Source organism: Corvus moneduloides, chromosome 2, assembly GCF_009650955.1.
Source record: "Corvus moneduloides isolate bCorMon1 chromosome 2, bCorMon1.pri, whole genome shotgun sequence".
Classification (NCBI taxonomy): Eukaryota; Metazoa; Chordata; class Aves; order Passeriformes; family Corvidae; genus Corvus; species Corvus moneduloides.
The window spans coordinates 5,148,827-5,169,391 of record NC_045477.1 but is presented as its reverse complement, the minus strand read 5'-3'; the positions used below and the strand labels follow the sequence as shown (position 1 = coordinate 5,169,391).

The 20,565-nt window shown below is 49.2% G+C and overlaps 1 protein-coding gene across 2 annotated transcripts in view; it reads right to left on the bottom strand.

Annotated features, from left to right (window-relative positions):
- Window positions 1-9,031, bottom strand: part of IGSF3 (immunoglobulin superfamily member 3) — a 94,700-nt gene extending 85,669 nt beyond the window's left edge. For both annotated transcript variants that reach the window (XM_032096479.1, XM_032096484.1), the window contains exon 1: window positions 8,930-9,031. In XM_032096479.1, the coding sequence (XP_031952370.1) occupies window positions 8,930-8,972 (43 nt within the window). In that variant the 5' untranslated portion in view covers window positions 8,973-9,031. The remainder of the gene's footprint in view (window positions 1-8,929) is intronic.
- Between the last annotated feature and the right edge of the window lie 11,534 nt (window positions 9,032-20,565).

Here is a 20,565-nt window from a genome sequence, read left to right as displayed (position 1 = left end):
CATGCTCTCATGATGACAGCAGTATCTGAGAGGTCACCTCTGAACACACCTCTCCTCACATCTAGGCAAAGGGAAGAGGTGGGAGATAAAGCAACGTGAGATGAGAAAAGCATGCTTTGATATCTAAATATGAAGACGAGCAGGTAGATTTACACCCTCCTTGTAGCCCTTTGGACTCTGGACAACTTTTGCCCCTCTGCAGTACAGGTATGTGAGGGTGAACTCTGAGTCCTACTTGAAGGAAAGGCACCTGAAACTGATCTTGTTCAAGTCCAACTCATTTACAGCAGAAAGGAGTAAGTGCTTGGCGAACTTCAAGCATTTGGCAGCTACACACTCTAGATTAGATTTAACTGCCAACTAGCTCATGGCATGGGATTGATTGGATGTAACAGCTCCTGGCATGCCAGCAACCCATAGATTAACTGTGCTGCTGTAGCACTAATGGCTGGGATGAATCACAGCAGCTCCACGCTACAGTCACATGGGCTGTGCCCCACCAGCCTAATGGGGTGGGCAAGGAGAGCTCTCATTCAAGTAGGATAAGCAAGAGAGCTTGTGCAGGTATGTAGCACCATAGAGCCCAAAATAAAAATCAGTTTTCTTCTTTTTCTAACACCAAGAGTGAAATCAATGAGGGCACAACAATCTTTTCCGTTTTCTTCCATGTATAAGAAAAAAAAGCAGCCTGTTTGCTTACAGACAGCAAGCGAGACCTCAGCCCTAACACTGCGTATTTCCTCCCCAAAAGATCCCATGACACCTTTTTCAGCCACTCTCTCTACTTCAAGGAGTCAAGAACAGAGACAGAGTGACTTGCCTACAATTATATCACAAGTTAGAAGAAAGCACTGGAATTTGCACGCTGTGACTCCTGCTGTAGGCGCCGGATAACACTGCAGGCATAAAGGTCAAACCCTTCAGCAGGAGCTCTCAAGATACTGTCTGCAGGCCACAAGCAGCCAGCAGAAAGCTGGGAGATGGCACCATGCCAGCCCAGTTTCTCTTGGTATCTGTGTCCTTCCTTGGAAAGCGCCTTAGCACCTGGCAGGATGGTTAAGCAATCATCCCCCACAAGAAGGATGTGGGGGACACATCCCTCCTCCCTAATGGGATCAGACAGCAGAGCGGGAAAATGGGGTATGGGAACCTCCAGGAGGGGAAAGCAAACCCTGACAGCGTATTCAGGAGGGTGGAAGAAGCTGAGGGCCAAGGACTGTATGAGAAGGGAAGGAGCAGAAAGCACTGAGTCAGGGAGATGAGATGAAATGAAATGATATGGTGAGAGGGGGGCAGAGCACTTTGAAAGCACACCGGAGATAAAGGCATTCAGATAATTGCTCAGAACGGAATAAATACTAGTAAGTACTATAATTACCTCAAATACTTTACAAAGCTGTAAGGAGAAATATGACTAGAAGAGAGGCTGGCACACACATGCTTGTTGGGAAGCTCCTACTTCAAGCTATCAAGAAGGAACCAACAAGGCCTGACACCCAGGTTGGTAATTTCAGTTTGGCAGCCAGCCAGAGCCCTTTGGCTGGATCCTAGGTACTGGGTAACTCGAGTTAATAAGTGCCAGCTTCCAGAAGTATGATTTTCCAGAGTATTGAGCTTCTGCATGACTTCTGGCAACAAACGGCTGCCTTCTCATACTCATACTCAAGGTCCAGCTTCCCTTTCAGAGTTTTGGAGGATTCCTATGTTCATGGTGCTGATGCTGAATGGAGACAAAATGATTAATCCAAGATGACAAAAGCTCAATTTATCTAAGCAGCCAAATCTTAATAACCTTGCTGTCATGAGACATCAGAGCCCTTTTTTCCCAAAGAAGCAACCAAAAACTGCTATTTTGGGGCTCAGTATCTCATCTTCAAGCCTCCATTTCTCTAAAAGCTTCAGAAACCACCCATTTCACAGCAGCCTGGGTCAGTGCTGAGCACCTCTCAAACACAGAACAGACATTTAGCTCTACAGAGTCTGTTGAAAAATAGATCTACCTCACTCCCTGCTCCCATCTCCCTTTGACAAGCTTATCAACTTCCATACAAAGCCCAAAAGCCATAAAAGCGACAGCAGGCCTCAGGCAGACACATCAGGAACGCAACGCAGGACGAACGACCAAGAAAACCACCCCAAAAAACCCCCAGATGCACCACCACTCCCTGTTATTCCCCCTGTAATCACAGGGACTCCAGAGGGCAATTCTTCCCATATTTGCTGGGAAGCAGAACTGTCAGCTTCCGTGAGCAGAGCAGGGAACACCAGGCAAATGACAGCAATTCCAGACTCATGCCACTAGCTAAAAAAACCCCCAAAACTTAGCAGTGCCACAACAGCTATCAAAAATCACCTCCAAACATACCAGAGCTTGATGAGCTGTTTTGCAAGGGGCAGAAAAACAATACCCAGAACACCAAAGCAAACAACTGGCAATAGTGAAATGCTTGGCAGTGCTAATGCCTGTGCAGCTGCCCCAGATGCTCCTCTGGATCCCAACAGGGCCAACCTTGTCACCAGAAACTGCACTGGAATCTCCTTATTCCTGTATTTCGGCAGCAACCTCATCCCCTCCTGACCAGCAATGTCTTAAGTCTTGCCAAAATCAGAAGACACAGGAGAAGTGCTAGATGATTTTTCAAGTCCAGATGGAATCAGTATCTTGTTTGGAAAGAAGTCAGCTAAGAGGAGTAGTAAGTACACTGCCCAGGAACAAGACAAATACAGACAGATCCTCACTGTCTGAGTTTCTTTTGTACTCAGGATTCTTTGACACTTGAAAAGCAATGGGCATGTTGTAAAGCCTGGCATTTGGCAAGATCGATCCTTCAGAGCCTGTTCTCCTCTATCTTTCTTACCAGTTGGGTTCTTCACCTTCCTTCTCCTCCTAATGCCTTCCCTTGGCTCATCTTTTTTACAGCCTGGAGAAGAGAGGGCTCCAGGGAAACATCACTGCAGCCTTTCAGTACTCAAAGGGGACTTATAGAAACGATGGAGAACAACTTTACAGACAGCCAGATAATGATAGGACAAGGGGGAACAGTTTTAAACAAAAAAAGGGGAGACTTAGATTAGATGTTAGGAGGAAATTCTTTACTCAGAGGGTGCAGGGGCACTGGAACAGGCTGCCTAGAGAAGCTGTGGATGCCCCATCCCTGGAAGCACTCAAGGCCAGGTTGGATGTGCCCAGAGCAACCTGGTGTAGTGGGTGGCATCCCTGCCCATGACAGGGAGGGAGTGTGGAAGTAGATGATCTTTAAGGTCCCTTCCAATCCGAATCATTCCATCAGGCTGTGATCCTTTTCCCACTCCTCCACTTTACAGTGCACCACGCCTTGCTTCCCTGTGGATCGTTGCCCACTAAGAGCTGGAAATGGACCTAGAAACACCAAGGAACTACCAGCACCAGAATAAAAATCAAAAAGGAGGAGCCATAGGAGGGCTCAGGCAGTGGTTTCTGCCAGAAACTACAGATTAAACACCAAGCAGCACAGAGCAGGCAGCCTCTGCCAGGAGCTGGTAACACTTAAGGGAGTGGGTGGATCAAGCACTGGACTCACTGGAGGACTGAGAACTGGTCACACATCCTTGGACCCACAGTAATGAGGCCCTGGGACACGGAGCATGCACACCCCAGCAAACCGGGGTAACCCAGCCAGATGACCTTGCCATGCCCTCTAGCCACCTGCCTCCTCAGCACCCCGTTCCCTTGGGACCCCACAAATATCTGCAGGACCAAGTGAAAAACAGATCTACTTTCATGTCAGACACGCATACACACAGTCCCTCTAGGTGTTTATCGGGTTTGCCACGTCGGCTTTGAGATCAATCAAGTCCCTCCAATGGGTCCTCACGGGAGCAGCCTGACCTGCACCCTCCCCTGCCTGCCACACCAGGCAGGAACCAGGCTGGAACATCTCCTTTCAGGAGCACCCCTGCTTTTTGGCATTTGTGTAAGTACTGTACAGCAATGGTACAAGTCCTCAGTGTCAAAGCCTCTCCCTTTCCAAGAAGGGCTTCCCATCACTTAGCTGAGATGGTCTGGTTTTGTGCTCATGTCCAATTACTTACTGAAATGCGACTTTAGCAACAGCCAGAAAGGCAAGACTTCCTCTAGTCCCATTGCCATTCATTAATTAAACCTAACAAGAAAAAGCTTACTGGCTTACATCATCTGAAACATGCTCCTGATGGAGACAGGGTGAGCAAGAGGTTAGAGCTGGACATGACAGAGATGCACAGAGATGCCCCAGACTCACCAAAAGCAGCTGCAGGCTCCATTTCTTTGCCTTGCAATGTGATCAAACCCAGCTCTGTCAGGAAAGGCTCCATTTTAGCCTCTCCATGGCTGATAAGAAACAGATGCTAAACGTCCCCATATATTCTAATGCAGAGAACTATTCCTTAAGAAGATTTTATTCGACTAGGAAAGAAATGCCAATATAAAAATGGAGTCAAAACCAATTTAGAAGGTTATCATTAAGAAGTATTTAGGAACTTCAAAGCCAGAGGCAAATCACAATACAGTTTTCCAGACACTGGCTGGAGGGCCTAAACACCCTTGATACCAGTTGACAAGTCAAATCATGAGCTGAGGAACGCTAGCAACAATAAGAAAACCCTATTGTGCTGAAAAATCCTCCTCTTCCTTTCAGGTGATTTTTCTAGTGCTTGAAGTTCCTGGGCAGGGTATGCACATTGCTAACTATCAGACAGCAAAGAGCACTCTTTCAGGTTACAGCACTCTGATTCACCTAAGGTAAACCAATGAAAACACCTCTGGCTTCAAACTAGACTGTATAACCTTTAAATCAATGACAGAACCCATGACTAGTTTTGTAAGGGTAAGAAAGAAACCACGAGAGACCAAAAGAAAAAACTTTAAAAGATTTTTTTTTTTCCAAAAAAGGCAATTTCCTGGTTAAAAAAAACACCTCAACAAACCTCCCAACACTGAGCAATGTTCTCCCTATGACCATCTCTCTCCCCACCCCCTTCCTTCCCTGTGGTGTGCAGCACTGTTTATTCTGCCTTTCACTTTATATAATGGGTCTGGTAGAAGTGTTCTAAGCACACATTCGATTTGCAATAAAGACTGCTTTAATAAAGACATCTAACTTGACGGAAGGTCAACTAAAAGACAACAATTCGCATAAACCAAAACCTCCTGTGTAAATAAACAGGATTTGCAGGAGCCTCAGGATGTCAGACAGTCTGACCAAGACTGCAAGAGGGAGTTTACCCATGCAGAATTATATTTGGGGACGAGCAGGAGCAGAGCCTGCCAGCCTGGCTCCTACGGCCACAGCAGCCTCCCACCTTGGGGAAACCCAGTGAGCCACCTCAGCCCCACGCAGAAATGAGGCAATGGCCAGGGCTGTGTGCAGAGCCCTCGTCCAGCACATTCCCCAAGTGAAGCAGAGTCACAGCCCACCCCGGCACGCTCGGGATCAGTCCCGGTCCGGCACTGCGCGCCACAGCAATCCCGAGGCAGCAAGCACAGGCACGAGGGCAGTGGAATTGGCTCGCAAAACGAAGCTCGCGGCGGAGGACTTCGGGCAGACGCAGATGGAGAGAGCACGATCTTGGCCACTGCTGCTAACAATGCACTGAGGAGCAGATGAGGCGCCAGCAACATCCCTGGGCCGCTAGCTGTGGTAAACAAAAACAACCCCAAAGCCCCTGTGTGCAAACACCCACTGCGCTGTTTCATCCATATGTTCCCCTCCAGCCAAGCAGCCCTCAGGCCCTACTGCACCTAGATTTGTGTGTCAGCCACTGGCCCCCTCAGCCTGTGTGCCTGGGCAAGCAGCAGGAGAGCAGGAAGGTGCAGGAGCAGAACTCTTGAGTGGCAGCCAAGTGCACACTGCTGCTTCCCAGCCAACCCCTTCCCCTCCAGGGGACAGGCCTGGAAGATCATCCCTTCATTCTCCAAGAGTCACCTCGGCATGGGTATTTCACTCCAACGTGCCATTTACAAGTGAGCTGCAGCTTCAAGACCTTATGCACGCTCTGCTCCCCTCTAGGAATCACAAATAAATCACCAATTACTATGCATGAATAGAGAGAGGAACAGGGTAATGAGTCTATGTACATATATACATATGCAATGTTTGAACACAAAGAGTCATAAATTGCATTCACAGGTGGTATTCTGGAGACTGCAAGAGACTCAAAAGCAGAACTATTCATAAACCAGTCACTGACATGAATGAGTTCAGCGTTCCCTAGAAGCCTATTGTGTTTCCTATATATTACACTATAAATATGAGGAGTATCAGACTTTGCATCCCTGCAAAAAAAAAAAAAGGAGGTAAATCTTGCAACTACACATAGGATTAGCACTGGCTGGCACAAGTATTAATGGTCTCATTGCTGCATGAGGATTATTTACAGCACTTGCTCTATTTTCCCATTTTGTACTTGCTGTGATGAAGTGCCACTTGTTTAAAGAACCCTGTAACAAACACTGCAGCAAGAGGGGGGCGAAAAAACAGCAGAGTTCTACAAATGTTACACCCACACGCCAGATGTGGGTTTTCAGACCCTGGTTTCACAGTTAACTTGGATTTTGGTAGGTAGTTAACACTTGATATATTATATTAAATCACCCACCATCTCTTTCCATACCACAATTCCTCCTTCAGTGATTTTAAATGAGTTTGCAGAAGGGAAAGGAAAGAACGAGTTGCATTTCTTTTTCTGCATATTTGACCCATAGTATTTGACTCATATTCTAGCATTAATCTTACTTGTTTAACAGCAAACAACACTCCTTTTCTAGTCTGTCAGATTTATGTTACAAAAGAGGCATTTTTACTCCACTAAGTCAAATGATGTCTCAGTTTTACAAGGGGCTACCTTGTCACACTTCTGTGTGACTCGTGGCTTTGAGGCACTATTACACATCCCCAGCTTTATCAAAACTGGCAGCTTGGCAAGCATGGACCAACCGGCTAAAGAAGTCCAGGTGAAAAGAAGGAAAAGAAAAGTAACTCCAGGCATACACGTGGTACACATCCTGCCCTTAAAAACAGCCTCACAATCAGCACAAGGAGCCCAGCACGATGTTTTTACGAACTAGATACGTCCATGGGATTTGGGAACCACTAAAAAGCAACCGATCCTCCAAAGCGACAGATGACACCTCGCAGCTCGTCCCCCGGGGAGGATGAAGGCAGGTTAGAGCCAGTTTTAGGTCAAAGGCAGAAAGCTAATTCCTGCAAGCAGGGGGTCGGGGCGGCCTCGGCAGCGGGCCGGGCGCCGGGTGAGCTCCAGCACGGGGTGTGGAGCGCAGGGCTGGCGGGTTCCAGCGGCGGGGAGCCCTCGGCAGGAGGAGGGATGCCCTCGGCAGGAGGAGGGATGCCCTCGGCAGGAGGAGGGATGCCCTCTGCTGCTCCTCCGCCGCAGCAGCTGGGCGTGCTCCGGAGCGCGCACCGACCCACAGACCCGAGCGCTCCATATTAGGAATCCCTAATCCAGAATGGTGTTATTGTTCTTCAACAGCAGGGATGGAGCGTGTGAAGCCAAGGCAGCAAGCGCTGTGCCCTCTGCCTACACCCACCTTGCGGGCTACGACAGCCTCCCTGCACTCACGGAGCAAAGGCACCCTGGATAAACTTAGCTCGGAGATGGCTTTTTTTTCCAGGGAACCCAAGGAAGCAAGCTAGTGGTTAGGGGAAGTTTGAACCACCTCCAAAACCATTTCAGAGTTCGCTCTCTCTTTGCTAAAGACAGGCAGAGCACATGAAAAAAAAAAACCACACACACACAAATTACAGACGTGGAAGCATGACTGCAATTCTAGTACAGATCTTGTTTCCAAATTGGCAGAGCAGGTATGTATGTGACAGTTCTCAAGACAGTAAAATTGCCAGCCTTGCCGCTTCTTCTCTCAATAGTATTAATGCCAGCAGAAAATCATAGCAATGAAAAGGCAAATCAAAACAGCTCCGAGGTTGCTCTGTACATACACAGGCAGAAAGCAGCATGAAGGTGCCGAGCTGTATTTTCCACAAATGTTCCTATCAACTCATCAGTACTTAAACCTCGCACATGGTCTGCAGCAAAAAGCCTAAGAGGCATTTCAATTGTCTTGTATTCTGCTTTTCCCAAATTTGTAGGAAGGAATCCCGCATTCCTGCAGCCTCTCTCACCCAGCACTGGGATCCCAAAGGGCTTTGCAGAACTGCATACAGTCATCCCTGGGGCAGGCACTTGTGGGACGGGACAAAACCACACGTTTAACGGTTCACAGGGTACAAAACGCCGGCAGAGAGAAGGGACTACAGGAGGACTTTGAGAGGCAGCACAAAGCAATCAAATTGCATTTCACGGCAGCACGGACTGCCTTCCCTCTACATTTCAACGCGCTCTTCGAGAGCCAAGCAGAGCACTTTGTTTCTGCAGCCTACCTTACCCCAGGCATTTTCTCTGCTTTCATTGTGCAAGCTCAGCACAGACCCGTGTAACTCCCTACCCTTACGATTGCCGTCCGAGACACTCCCCGACCCCAGCAGCAGCAGCCCCTGGACGGCCGCTTTCCTTCCCAAGTTGCAGCCGGTGCCCGGCGCGGACCCGCCCGTCCCCTCTGCTCCCACCGCCCCCACGCCCCGGCCGGACCCCGCGCCGCGCCCCGGGGCACGGCAAGGAATGGTCACCGGGGTGCTGCGGATGGAGGTGAAACCCTGATTTACTTTATACATATATATATATATATATATATATATATATACACACACACATATTTACGGGGGATTTCTTCCGCCACTCCTCCCTCCGACCACAGGAGCAGCGCGGGCAGTGACAACAACTGAGGACAGGCGCTTGGCACTGGCAAGGGGTGATCCTCCCGGACGCCCTGCGAGGGACGGCGCCCACCGGGGGTCCCGTCCCGTCCCGCCCGTCCCCGCCGGCGCCGGGCACTTACCGAGGAGCAGCAGGGAGGCGAGCTGCGGCCGCAGGGTCCGCATGGCTGCCGGGGCGCGGGGCGGCGGCCGCCCTTACCTCCCGCCGCGGGGCGCCGCGGGGCGCCGGCTCCCGGGGCAGGCGTCGCGCCGGGCCCGGCGGCACAAAGGGAAGGCGGCGGGGCCGGCACGGGGAGGCGCCAAGGCAGGCGAGGGCATCGCCCCCGCAGCGGGGCGGCCGCCGCGCCTCCCCCCCGCGCCGACGGCTCCCGCGGGAGAGGCAGGAGGAAAGCGAGGAAAAAACGTCTCCTCCAAGGGGCGGAAAAAAAAGAGCACGGGGAAGGTGCGGGAAGGGGGAGTGGGGGGGCCACAAAGCGACAACAAAAAGACCCCACCCCGCAAAGTTACAAAAATAAGCGGGGCGCCGCGCCCCACGGCTTGCCCCGGCCCGCCACCCTCACCTGCCCGCCCGCCCGCCTGTTCAGCGCTGCCGCCGCCGCCGCGGGGTGCCCGGCGCTTCCTCCGCGCCGCCAGACCCCGCCCCCGGCCCGCCCCGCCGCCGCCCGCTCCCCCCGGCCCGGCGCGCACGGCCCGGGGCTGCCCCCGGCGAGCGGCGCTGCTGGGACGGGCTGCGGAGCGCGGCGGCTTTGGAAAGGTTGCGGCGTGGGGCTCGGGGGTGAAGCCGAGGTCGTGAAAGAGCTGTAGGGATAAACCGGGTTCCTTTGTTTTATGGGGGGGGAGAAAAAAGAGAGAGTCCTCGGGCGCTCCTCGGAAACCCGGCGTCTTGGGACATGGTATAAATGCGCCCTTTTGTTCCCGTGCAAATCAGAAATAACAGCCGAGCTTTGCAAGTTTCTATCAACTCGTGACCGTCCCGCTGCGATGTGCTGTTGCCGAGACCCGAATCCAGGGCTGGTATTAATGCCAGGTTGCCAGATGTGAGCCCTCCCCATGTGCAAGCACTGCTGCACTTGGGATGCTGCCCAGTCAATCAACACCACAGTGTGTCAATGGCAGAACTGCATTAAAAGTACATCCAGGAAACTCTGAAATGCATAAATATGGCAACACTGGACTGGGTTTGAGGTTGTTTGTAAATAAAACGAGAATGAGAAAGCCCTTCTCAAGGGGTTCAAATTTCCTTCCAAATGAAACTCCCAGTTGCTTGTTTGCTTACAAAAATAAGAAAGAGGCCAGAAGTGACAGCACTAGCAGAATGAGGTACACTCCTAGTGCTCCCATCCTGCAAGGATCCTCTACAAGAGACCCTTCTGCCTACGGAGTATCCCCCAGTGAAGTGTTGGTGATGCAAATGTAGGAACCCAACCCTTTTATGCCACAGAAAGGCAGAAAACAGCACAAACCCAAACTGTCTAATAAAAGATGCCAAGTCCTTAGAAGCTGTACCCAGCAGAAGTCAGAAGCTGTCTGGATTACCATATGGACTTGCTTCCCAACGTGGCTGTCGTGGCAGATGCATTGGTAGCCAGCTCCTAGTGACCCAGCAAATTCTGTTTCTGCAGGCTAATAATGTTAAGCATGCCATTTTCAGAGTGGGAGGCTTAATTTGCAGCTTTGCCACTCTCTCTGAGCAGAGGAACCAAAGAACAGAATAACCAGAGATCTGGGAGAGAAAGGGTTATTGTTGTACTTGCACTGAAAACGAAGCTCACGCTTTGGCCCTTAAGCTTTAATTGCATCAACACTGCCTTCAAGTGAGACTTGGAAAAGGAACAGAGGTGTTGATAAGAGTTCATAGAAAATACTAGTCTATTTGGCTTTTCTCTTAGGTGATTTGAGGACTGAAATGTCATCCACTGTAATATTGCTCAGCTTACCCAATATTTGTCACATTTGTCCTATTATAAGTCCTCATGGACAAGTCCATGAGTATTCAGAGCAAGAACAGTGGAGCTACTTTGAAGTAAACGTCCAACATCTTTAAATTGGTGCAGGATAAAGATCATTTCCTCTATTGCTCCAAAAGATGTATAACTAGAAAAATGAATAATAGCAAAAGAAAAAAAGGCAAATTAAGAAATACAGGGCACAGGCAGGTTAAACTCAACAAAAAAAGGAAGTATTAAAGCTTGGTGATAAACAAGGTAGTTTTTCTAGATGGCAAGGGATATAGACCTCAGATTCATGACATTCCTATATGGACACATTATTTCCATCTTCAGATGAAGAAACAGAGATGAAAACACTGGCATGATTCAGGTGAGCTCCCGGGACAGGTCAGGGACAAGCCTCGTGTCTTGGCTCTGAATACATTGCTTTTGGCAGTGGAGCCTGTTGGAAGATAATTCAAGATGCATTTATGTGAATTCTTGCTATTTTCCAGGCACTATGTGACTTTATAGCATACAAGCCTAACAGGAGCATAAGCATGCCCTGCAAAAATGTTATCAGAGATTCACTAAACTCACATCCTCTTCTCAGAGCTCTTGCAGAGTACTGCATTAATGCATAGTAACAATAAAAACATAAAAAGACCGTGGAAATGACATTATAGCATTATAAGATTAATCCAATTCCAGTCAAATTAGATTATAATAAGGACTGTGTGTCCTGAAGACTATTAATGGGAACCTGTGTTTCGAGAGCTTCATCACCTTTGCGTGTGTTCTCCTCCCTGACCCCAATAATAAAAATAGCTTGGTGCTCACGAGAGCGCCCTTCTTCAGAGGACTTCACAAACACCTTCTGGTCTTCTGGGGAAAACATCAGCCTCACTTCTGCATCAGTGGAGAAACTGAGGCTCGGGCAGGACACTTTCTCCAGCCTAAGGAGGCAGCCAGCCCTCCCTCAGGCTTGGCTCTGGTGTTTCAGGCTCACGTGGTGGGGCTGTGGCTCCCTGTGGATGTCTGTCAGTCCGTGTGGTTTATTCATGTGGCTGAATGGAAACGAGCACCACAGTCCCCTCAAAGACAAAACTGTTTCAAGCACAAGGTTACTGTGAAGCAGCTTTCCAGGAAGACAGATCTGGGCTGCCTTGTACTCCCAGCACAACTGAGTCATTCAGGAGCGCCGTCCTCAGCAGCAGCAGGATCATTTTGGTCAGGCCACGCGGCTGCTCTTTGGCAGGGGGCAGCTGTAATAGCTGGAGGCAGACGGCCATGACTCAGGCCATGCTGATGATACACTCATTAGGTCGCAACCCACACCGCCGTCTTTCTTGTTGCTCGGTCACTGCCAGCAGTGTGCTTGGACTTGCTTCCCCATGGCTCGCCTTGGCAGGCAGGGCTTGAGACTGGGCTGCGGGAGAAGGGGAAGTGATCCCACGTGCTGCTGTTTGCTGGGCTGCTCCGTGCTCGTACCAAGTCACAGGCACTTGCCATGCTCCTGCCTTTTCTGGAAGAAGCACAACGGGTGCCTGAGCGAGACGCAAGACTGGGCGGCTGCTGTGTGGCCGAGGGCCATCAGGGTAGATGCATCCCAAACCTCTGGCTTGCCAGAGGCTGCTGTAATACAACAGCTGTGACTGAGAGCTGCGTCCTTCGCCCGAGGGAAGCAGAGTGACATCAACATCCAAACTCTGAACATGCTGCTTGCCCGATGTGCACAGGCTCCCCGTGACCCACAGATGAACAGTGGAGTTAAGCTATCGTCTGGCCCTCAGAGAAAAGAGGTTTGGCAGAAATGCAACTTATGTACGTTATGAAATAAGAAAGCTGGTCCTTTTTCAGGACAAAACACTGCACACCCTCAAGTTCTGGACCTAGTGGGGATTTACCCCACTCGTCTGATTAGCAGGTAGGAGAGGGAACAAGGTACAGAACAGATTTGCAACGTTTAGATTTTAGAGCAGGCACCAACCTGTGTGCTAATGGTAACAAACTAAAGCAACAAAAGGGACTGGACTCAACAGAGCAAGGCAGGCCCCCGTCTTGTTTTCAGCAAGGCAGGAGACTCCTGACTCCTCCATAAATTAGCAGAAATTATTTCCTTCCTGTAGGGGAGGGAAAGAGATGGTGGAGGGAGGAGAGGAGGGGGAGATTTAACCACAGTTGCGGGAGTGACTGTCTCCCTGAGGTCAGTGACTTGGGCCAGAGCTGGAGAACAGAAAAGACTGTATGGCTCAAAGAGAGGGGGCTGTATCCACATCCTCCTCTTCTCAGAGGCCGCCTGAGCATTTCAGATTGAGCAGAGTCAAACCATCCAGAAACAGAAAGCACTTTAAAAAAAATCATCCTATGTGATTTGCCCAAGATCACGCAACACAATCCACAGAACTCAGGGTCTTAAGCCTGAAGGTGTGCTTGGGGGAACATCACAATTAGGTCAAAGCTCCTCTGCCACATTGTGAAAGGGAGAGGAGATACACCCAGAGCTCTGGTCTGAAGTGGGGAGGAATGGCCAGAGCCATTTATTTTCACAGAATCATTGCCTAAAACATTTTCTCCAGACCTTATTTACACCGCGAAGTTTTGAACATCAGTTTCACCCAGAGGAAAAAGAAGATATTTATATTTAATGGCCAACATTTAAGCTCCTTTAAAATGAGCTGAGAGGTTGCAGTTGGAACAGAAAGAAAACCCTAACTGCCCTGGCACAAAGCAGCACTGCTGCCTTTGCAGGAAAGCTGGCATCTAACAAGAGTGAGGTTTTGGGTTTAACTGAGCCCAGATTGCACCCTAGGACCTGTATGCCAATCCGTGAATTGCATCCAGGCACTTCCCAGGAAGCTCCGTGGATTTGAAGGAATTCCCATTTGTGTGCCCTGGGAAGATGGATGAGGAGAGGGAGAAGGAGAGAGAACTAGAAAAAAAACCAAAAACCCTGTGTAAAGATAGATCAACACATTTCCAGATTTTCGGGACATCTGTCAGCAAGCCCCAGAGTGTATGGCAGCTAATCCCTTTGCAGATTTTCTTTTAACTGTTGCTTGACAGAAGAGTATGCCAATTTTTTTCATAAATGAACCCACGTCTGATGTTGCACTCCGCCTGAGGTTGTGATCTATCTGCGAGGAAAAACATTATACTACCACCTTGGGAAATAGCATTAGGGAAACATCTCTCTGAGAAACACACAGCAGCTTCAAGCTTTGGAGTATGTGCAGAGTGAAAGATGTTTCCTGAAGATGAAGAAGGCCAGGGGCGAGGTGGCAACCTGACTGGATACCTGCAGTCCTCCAACACCTGTGCTGGCTGCTGGACTTCTCCCAGGCTGAGCCAAGCCAGTGCAGGGGAGAGGGCTGGTGCTGCCCAGCTGGGCTGACAGTCAGCTCTGGCTTCGAACCCCGGCTGGACAGCTGCAGGAGTCCTCCCACATGTCCCCTCCAGACTCAGCTGGAGCATTAGTGCAGCTTGGTGAGCACTCTGCAAGAGCAAAGAGCTACAATAAGGCAAAGCTTTGCTTGTTCCTGATTTAACTCTCAGCCGCTGTGTTCTGCGGCGTTCAGCTGTTGCCTTGTTCATCTCTGAGGACAGGCAGAAAGCAGCCCATGGGGCTGTTCTGTGCTGCAGTGGGAAAACGTCTTGGTCCTGACATGGGCACGCACAAATTACAGGGGCAGAGCCCTTCAGGGCCAAGAAGACTGGGCTCATTAAGCCCAGATGACAGAGGCGAGGCCCCAGGTAACTCCTTGGCAAGCTGCTGTAAGCTCTGCTCCATGGCCAGCCAGACCTGCAGCTGCTGCTGGGACTTTCCAAGCTTCTCTAGGCTCTGCCTGAAGTACACATAGGAATGAACACACTGCTTTTCTGCTTTCTAACTCTACCTACCAAAATCAAGCTCAAGTCCTGCTTTTGTGCTGTTTTGCCAGTTAATTCAGACCTCCCCACGCTTACAGTGAGTGCCAGAATCAGGCATGTGACTAAAAGGTTGACTCCAAACCTCATGATCACTGATGGAGCAGGGGTTTATCTTTGTTTTCTTTCCACCCTGGGAAGAAAATGACATAGAAAAAGGGGCAAATGGACATTTCCATTATCAATTTTTTCATTTTCAACCAGCAAAAAAATGGGTGTTTCAGCAGTAAAAAGCAAAAGAAGAAATCACCTTTGCCAAGTATACTTTCAGCCTCTCATCTCCCAAGACTTTCAGCTCCTGGTTGCACTTCCCATTATTCCACAGAATCATTTTTAGTGAAGAAAATCTATTTCTTGGCCCAATCTAACAATGTGAGACTCTTTGGGTGTGTCTGAATTCTTTCTAAACAGTTCTGGGCAACTGTACAAAAAAAAAAAAAAAGGAAAAAGAAAGAAAAAAGCAGTCTCTCAGCTGCTGTCATTTATCTTAAAACATTTCTTTCATCCAGTTAGCTGTGATAAGCACTTTCATTGTTACTCTGGAAGAAATATGTTATCATTAGGTTTCAGAGTCCACACCTTCATTTCTGTGACTGCAGCCAATTCGTACCTCTCTCAATATTGGCCTGACAGCAAGGTAGCAGCCGATACTGGAAGATATCAGCATTTCTGCTTGCATTTTGCTGTGGGTGTTGGTCACCTTTATGTAATAATGAAATGGTCTGGGATTCATCTCAGAGGGAGAAGTCCAGGACACCATGCCCTTACTCCCACAACTGTTTTGCATTTTACATTCAAGAATCATTATAGAAACCTTGAAATATTCATGACAGCAGGAATGAAAGCCTAGGAGTCTCACTTTCTACTGAGGTTCCTGAATGCTACATTACGAGACTTGGTCACCTGTTTATCCCTCCACCACCTTCTTCTCTTTCTCCCTTAGCATTTCATCTCCTGCTCCAAGGGGTTGCCATTCCCAAACACAGCAGGCTTTGCTATCTCACTTCCAGCCTGAACTGAAAGCACACAGCACAGGCAGCCAGATATCTTTCAATGCAGGCAGGCAACGAATGGCTTCTCTGCTACACTGCAAATGACTCATTGCCTCCAACTTCTCAGCTCCCAGAGTCTCCCAAAGGAAGCAACAGGTTTTGTGCATTAGTGCTGCAACCAGGTAATTTAATTTAGTGCACTGGCAGGGTAAGCACTGCCCCTTCTCCTTGTGGTGAGCTATAGTAAGAGCTTGTCCAAGCATCCCCGTGTCACCTTTACAATGTTAGAGCAGGGCAGGCTGTGGATGGAACAGCAAACTTACACCTCCAGAACAAAATGTAGTCAAAAACCCTCTCCAGAGGACCAGGAATAGCTTTTACCCCCTACACTTTAGTGTCACCTCCTTAAATTCTGTGCCAACAGGAAACCGTGCTGGGGACAAGGCACCAGTTTCCATATGGAGCAGGGGTGACTTTGGTCCACAGCTTTCTGTCTTGCTCACATGACAATATCTTGCACCCCCAGAGGCACCATGCTGGGGGAGGCAAAGGGGCTGTCCTGCTCCAGGGTCTCCTCAGCTCTCTCAGCTGAGCCTGTTGGCAATGTGCTCATGAAATGTCAACTGCCAACACAGTTTTGTGCTGACTCTTCACTTCTCAATGCTGTTCAACGTGTGCTGAGAAGAGCTTTTCCATTGCACAGGTCATGTGATATTTGCTTCTCAAGAATGAGGAAAAAATAACTTCCTGACTCTGGAAGCTTCTTTGGTGTGATCCCCCTCTCTGCACCCTGTCACTTCTTCACGGAGGCCCCGCCGGGGGAGGAGGGAGCCCAGGGAAGCTTTCTGCTGCTGCCCTCTCCGCATTCCTGCCTCCTGCACCGGCAGCGGCTGTGTAGATGCAGATGAAGCAGGCGCAGGGTGAAGCTCGAGGAAGAGGCAACAGGTTTGTGGGATGCTTATTGTCAGGATGATTTGCTGTCCTCAGCAATTTCCTGCCTGAAAGCAACTGCTGTGACTAAAGCTGGCCCTGACACAGATGGTTACCAAATCCTAGGGATATTATCTTACTCCCACTTTACCTTGATGGAAAAGACAGATCAGGGGACACAGCCGGAGAGAGCTGAGGTCATGGGTTCCCCTGAGGCAGGACCCAGCAATGGCCCCCTCACAAACACCCAAGGGATGCCGACTTTGACTTGCTATTGGCCAAATTACCCTGGCCAGCCAGCACGGACAGGTTTTCTTCGGCAGTGCTGGAGCTGTCCGGATCATCCCACCCACATGGAAATGTGATTTACAGCAGGGCTGCAAACCAAAAATCTGAGTCGTTACTCAGGTAAAATGTACACCAGATTCCTTTGCTAACCTCCCATGACAGAGGAGCCTCTGTTGTAGCAGATCCTTCTTCCCTAAGGGAGAAGGGGAACCGTCACTTGCCCTAAAAGGGCTTCTGGCTCCAGCCACTGGAGTTTGCCAGCTGCTTTTCAACAAAAGCCGTTTGCTCTGCTTTGTTTTCTTGCAAGTACTGTTTGAATTCCTCTGCAGACACACATGCCAGCCACGGCTAACGCTGCAATGGGCAGTTGGAGCTGAGGAAAGAGGGTCATCTGCTGCCTGTCCACCAGCCCCCATCCCAGGGGAGACAACAGAAATGGCAGCAGTCAGCCCCAGCATGTGGGAAGAGGTCAGCCTAGCCCCTGTGCTCTAACTGTACCTTTCCTCCTGGCTTGCTTTGGGATAATCAGCTGGCTACTGCACCCCTCTTTGCCTTCGTTTCCATCCCAGTAGGAAAAAGTAATGCTCTCTGCAGTGTCTCATGAATTTTCTGGCAAGCACCCCTACCAGAAGGGGAAGAGCTGCCAGCACCTGTACTAGCACTTGATCTGGGACACATGGATGCAGACAGGCCTCACTTCAGAGGTCTGGACCATGAAAGCCATGAAAGACCAGATCTGATATCTTCATACTCCCAAGACAAAAAAAAAAAAAAAAAAACCCACAAAAAAAAACAAACAACCAAAAACAAACCACACAAAAACCCCCCAACTCCCCAAAAAAGCTAAACAGAAAAAATACCCAAAGCCCTCTGCCAGAAATGGGATTTCGGAAGTGTGTCACAGACCAGTGACAGCACCTGAGAAGGAGCAAGGCAAGAGTTTTGCAACCTAAGCCAGCTCCACTTTCACCTCAGCAGCCAAATACAATGGCATTATAACACAAGCATGGTGTCATCTTGTTGTTTCACAACTGACATGGATGGGATGGTCCTTAATAGTCATAAAAGGAAGCTTCCTTGTACCAAGAGGACGTGAGTTGCCTTGCCTGTGGGTAATGGGGTGACATTGGAAGCTGTCATAGCCCCCAGGAGAAAGAGGCAGAGATTAGGGTGGGGTGGAGATGGGAAGAGGAGATGCCCTGATTCACAGTTATCAATTGGTAAGCAAAGCAACAGCAGATGGTTGTGGATAGAGGAGCATAAAGAAGCCATGAGGCAATGTTAGTCATTGTGATTAAGCCCCAAGAGTGTCTACATTGGCAGTTCTTTAGTTTACTTGTTTGTAGACACAAATGACAGGAACTTAGAGGAGATGTGAAAAGGGATGATAACAGATGATTGTGGATGTCCTCAGCGGGCTCCTCCCTGGCAAGGACGGTCCTACAGGTACAGCCCAACAATGGCTGTCTGAGCAACTGTGAAGGGAAGGCTGGCACAGGCCTCCATGCCTCGCACGTCACTTGGAACAGGGAAACTCGGGAACTGCTGAAGAGCTGTGAAGGCACGGGAAGTCAAGGCAAATGAGAGGAAGCCAAAAAGCCAAGCATGAGGAGGATGACCAGTCCAGCATCGTTTTGAGGGGTTTCTTCAAAGCTTTCCTGTGAAGGATGGAGGAAAGGGCATGGGCCAGTATGAGATGTCAGGTGTCTGGATGAGACAGGACTGCACATCAGCAGCACAGGACAAGGTTGTGGGGATGGAATGACAGCTAGGCAGCCAGGGTGGAAGGACCAGGTGCCTGGTAGCCCTGAGTGCAGGCCATGTGGGGAGACCAAAATCCCCCACAATCAATGGGGATTGTGGGCAAGAACAGGCTGGGGTTAGCATTGCTGAGCTTGAGCTTTTGGGAGCCGTCCATAAAGAAACAACACAGAAACAAAATTAAATTTTAATTTGGACTAGAGAACATGGATGTAAAGGTGAGACACAGGTTGATTTGTGTTCAGCATAAAGGTAGTGGTTGGACTTTTGTTGGCAGATGAGGCTGGGGACCTCAGAGAGGCCCTGTTCTACCCTCTGAAAGAGGCAAGAGAATTGTTGAGGAAGGAAAGCAGCAACCTGAAGGATAGCAGGTTTACTTAATCTCCACAACCATATTTCCACCTGAGGTGCTCTGAAGGGCCTATGCTGAGAGAGAGAAGGAGAAACTAAGAGTGGGATCTGTGGCTCCGTATTTTGTGGATCTTTCCCTCTATTTCAGGGCAGTCAGGAGCAGCCCTGCAGCAGACACATCCTGAAAAGAACAGCAGCTAACCATCACCTTCAGCAGTCCTACACCTGCTTGGTGAAACTACCAGCCCCCTTGCAGGGTAGCACACGCATAGAGCTTTGCAGGATGGGGCTTGGAACAGGATGTAGTGGGATACATGTTAGGATACATCACACTGAGCTATCCCATTTCCAGCATGGATCTCACAGTCCTGCCAGACAGAAAGCAGCATAACTAGGTAGAGCTTCCCAGAAGGGAAATTACAGTCCAAATACGTTTTCTGTATAGGAAATCCAAAAGAAGAAGGAAAAAAAAGAAGCCCTTATCTATATTTATAAGATGAAGCTTTTCTTACACGAATAAACCTCTTAACACATTTTTCTGGGCACTGAGGTTATATATTTAATAGATTTTTCTGGTATCACTTGAAAGTAGATCACCACCATGCAATGACGCCTGCTGCACTCTTTTTCTGGCATCCTCACTAGCTCCCTTCACCCATGCCCCCAGTAACTAGAGCACCGTGTGTTATTCTCACCAGACTGAGAGAGAGGATTTTTCCTTTGCTTAGGAACTTCTCCTACAGAACTGCTCGGTCAACACCCTTTTTTTGGCCCTCCATGCTTTCTTCTTTCCAACTTAACGAAGAATAGAGGAGGCACTCTCCAGAAGAGGAAGGAAAGCACATACCCAACTGAAATCCTCCTCCTAGCTCTTCATTAGCATCCTGGGGGTGCAGACCATGGATAGCAGAAACACGCACAGGCCTCCAGTCAGCCTCTCTGCAAATGAGAACCTGGCCTCTTATGCCGTGGGCAGTGTGGCTAGTACCTGTATTGAACCTTTATAGAAGTTTATAGAGCAATGAAAAAAGAAGCAGCTGCCTTATCAGCATTCCCAGGTTCCTTTGACTACCTCCTTATGCAGAGAATAGCTCTGAAGGCCTGAGGAGCCTCTCCTGTGCATTGCTTTGGTGTCCTGGTGCCCTGGAGAGCTGCAGCACAAGCTTCCTTTCGAGCCAGGCGCTATAAATTAGTGATGGACATATTAAAGTACACAAACCAGTCCTTAAGAACTAAACCCTGCAGGGCTGTCTCACCCCTCAGCCAAAGCTACTTTGGTTTCCTTCTTCCTAGTGCCTGCAGTTCTGCACTGCAATGCAAAGAGCACAGCTCTTCTGCCATGGCAGAAAATGTTGATGGGAGCGATGTTAGCTGTAGGCAACCAAAAAGAGAGTGCATCCATCGTGTTCAGGGCCAGCTCTGTGGAGTAAGTGTTTTGTAACCAGTACACCCCTGCTTTCCACTTTTCAGACTTGGCATTTGGACTTTTGTCTAACCTCTTTCCCCTTCTTGCTACGTGATGGGCAGAAGTTTCATTTTGTTGCTTTATTGTCTCTCAGCTCCTTATTAAATACAAGAAGT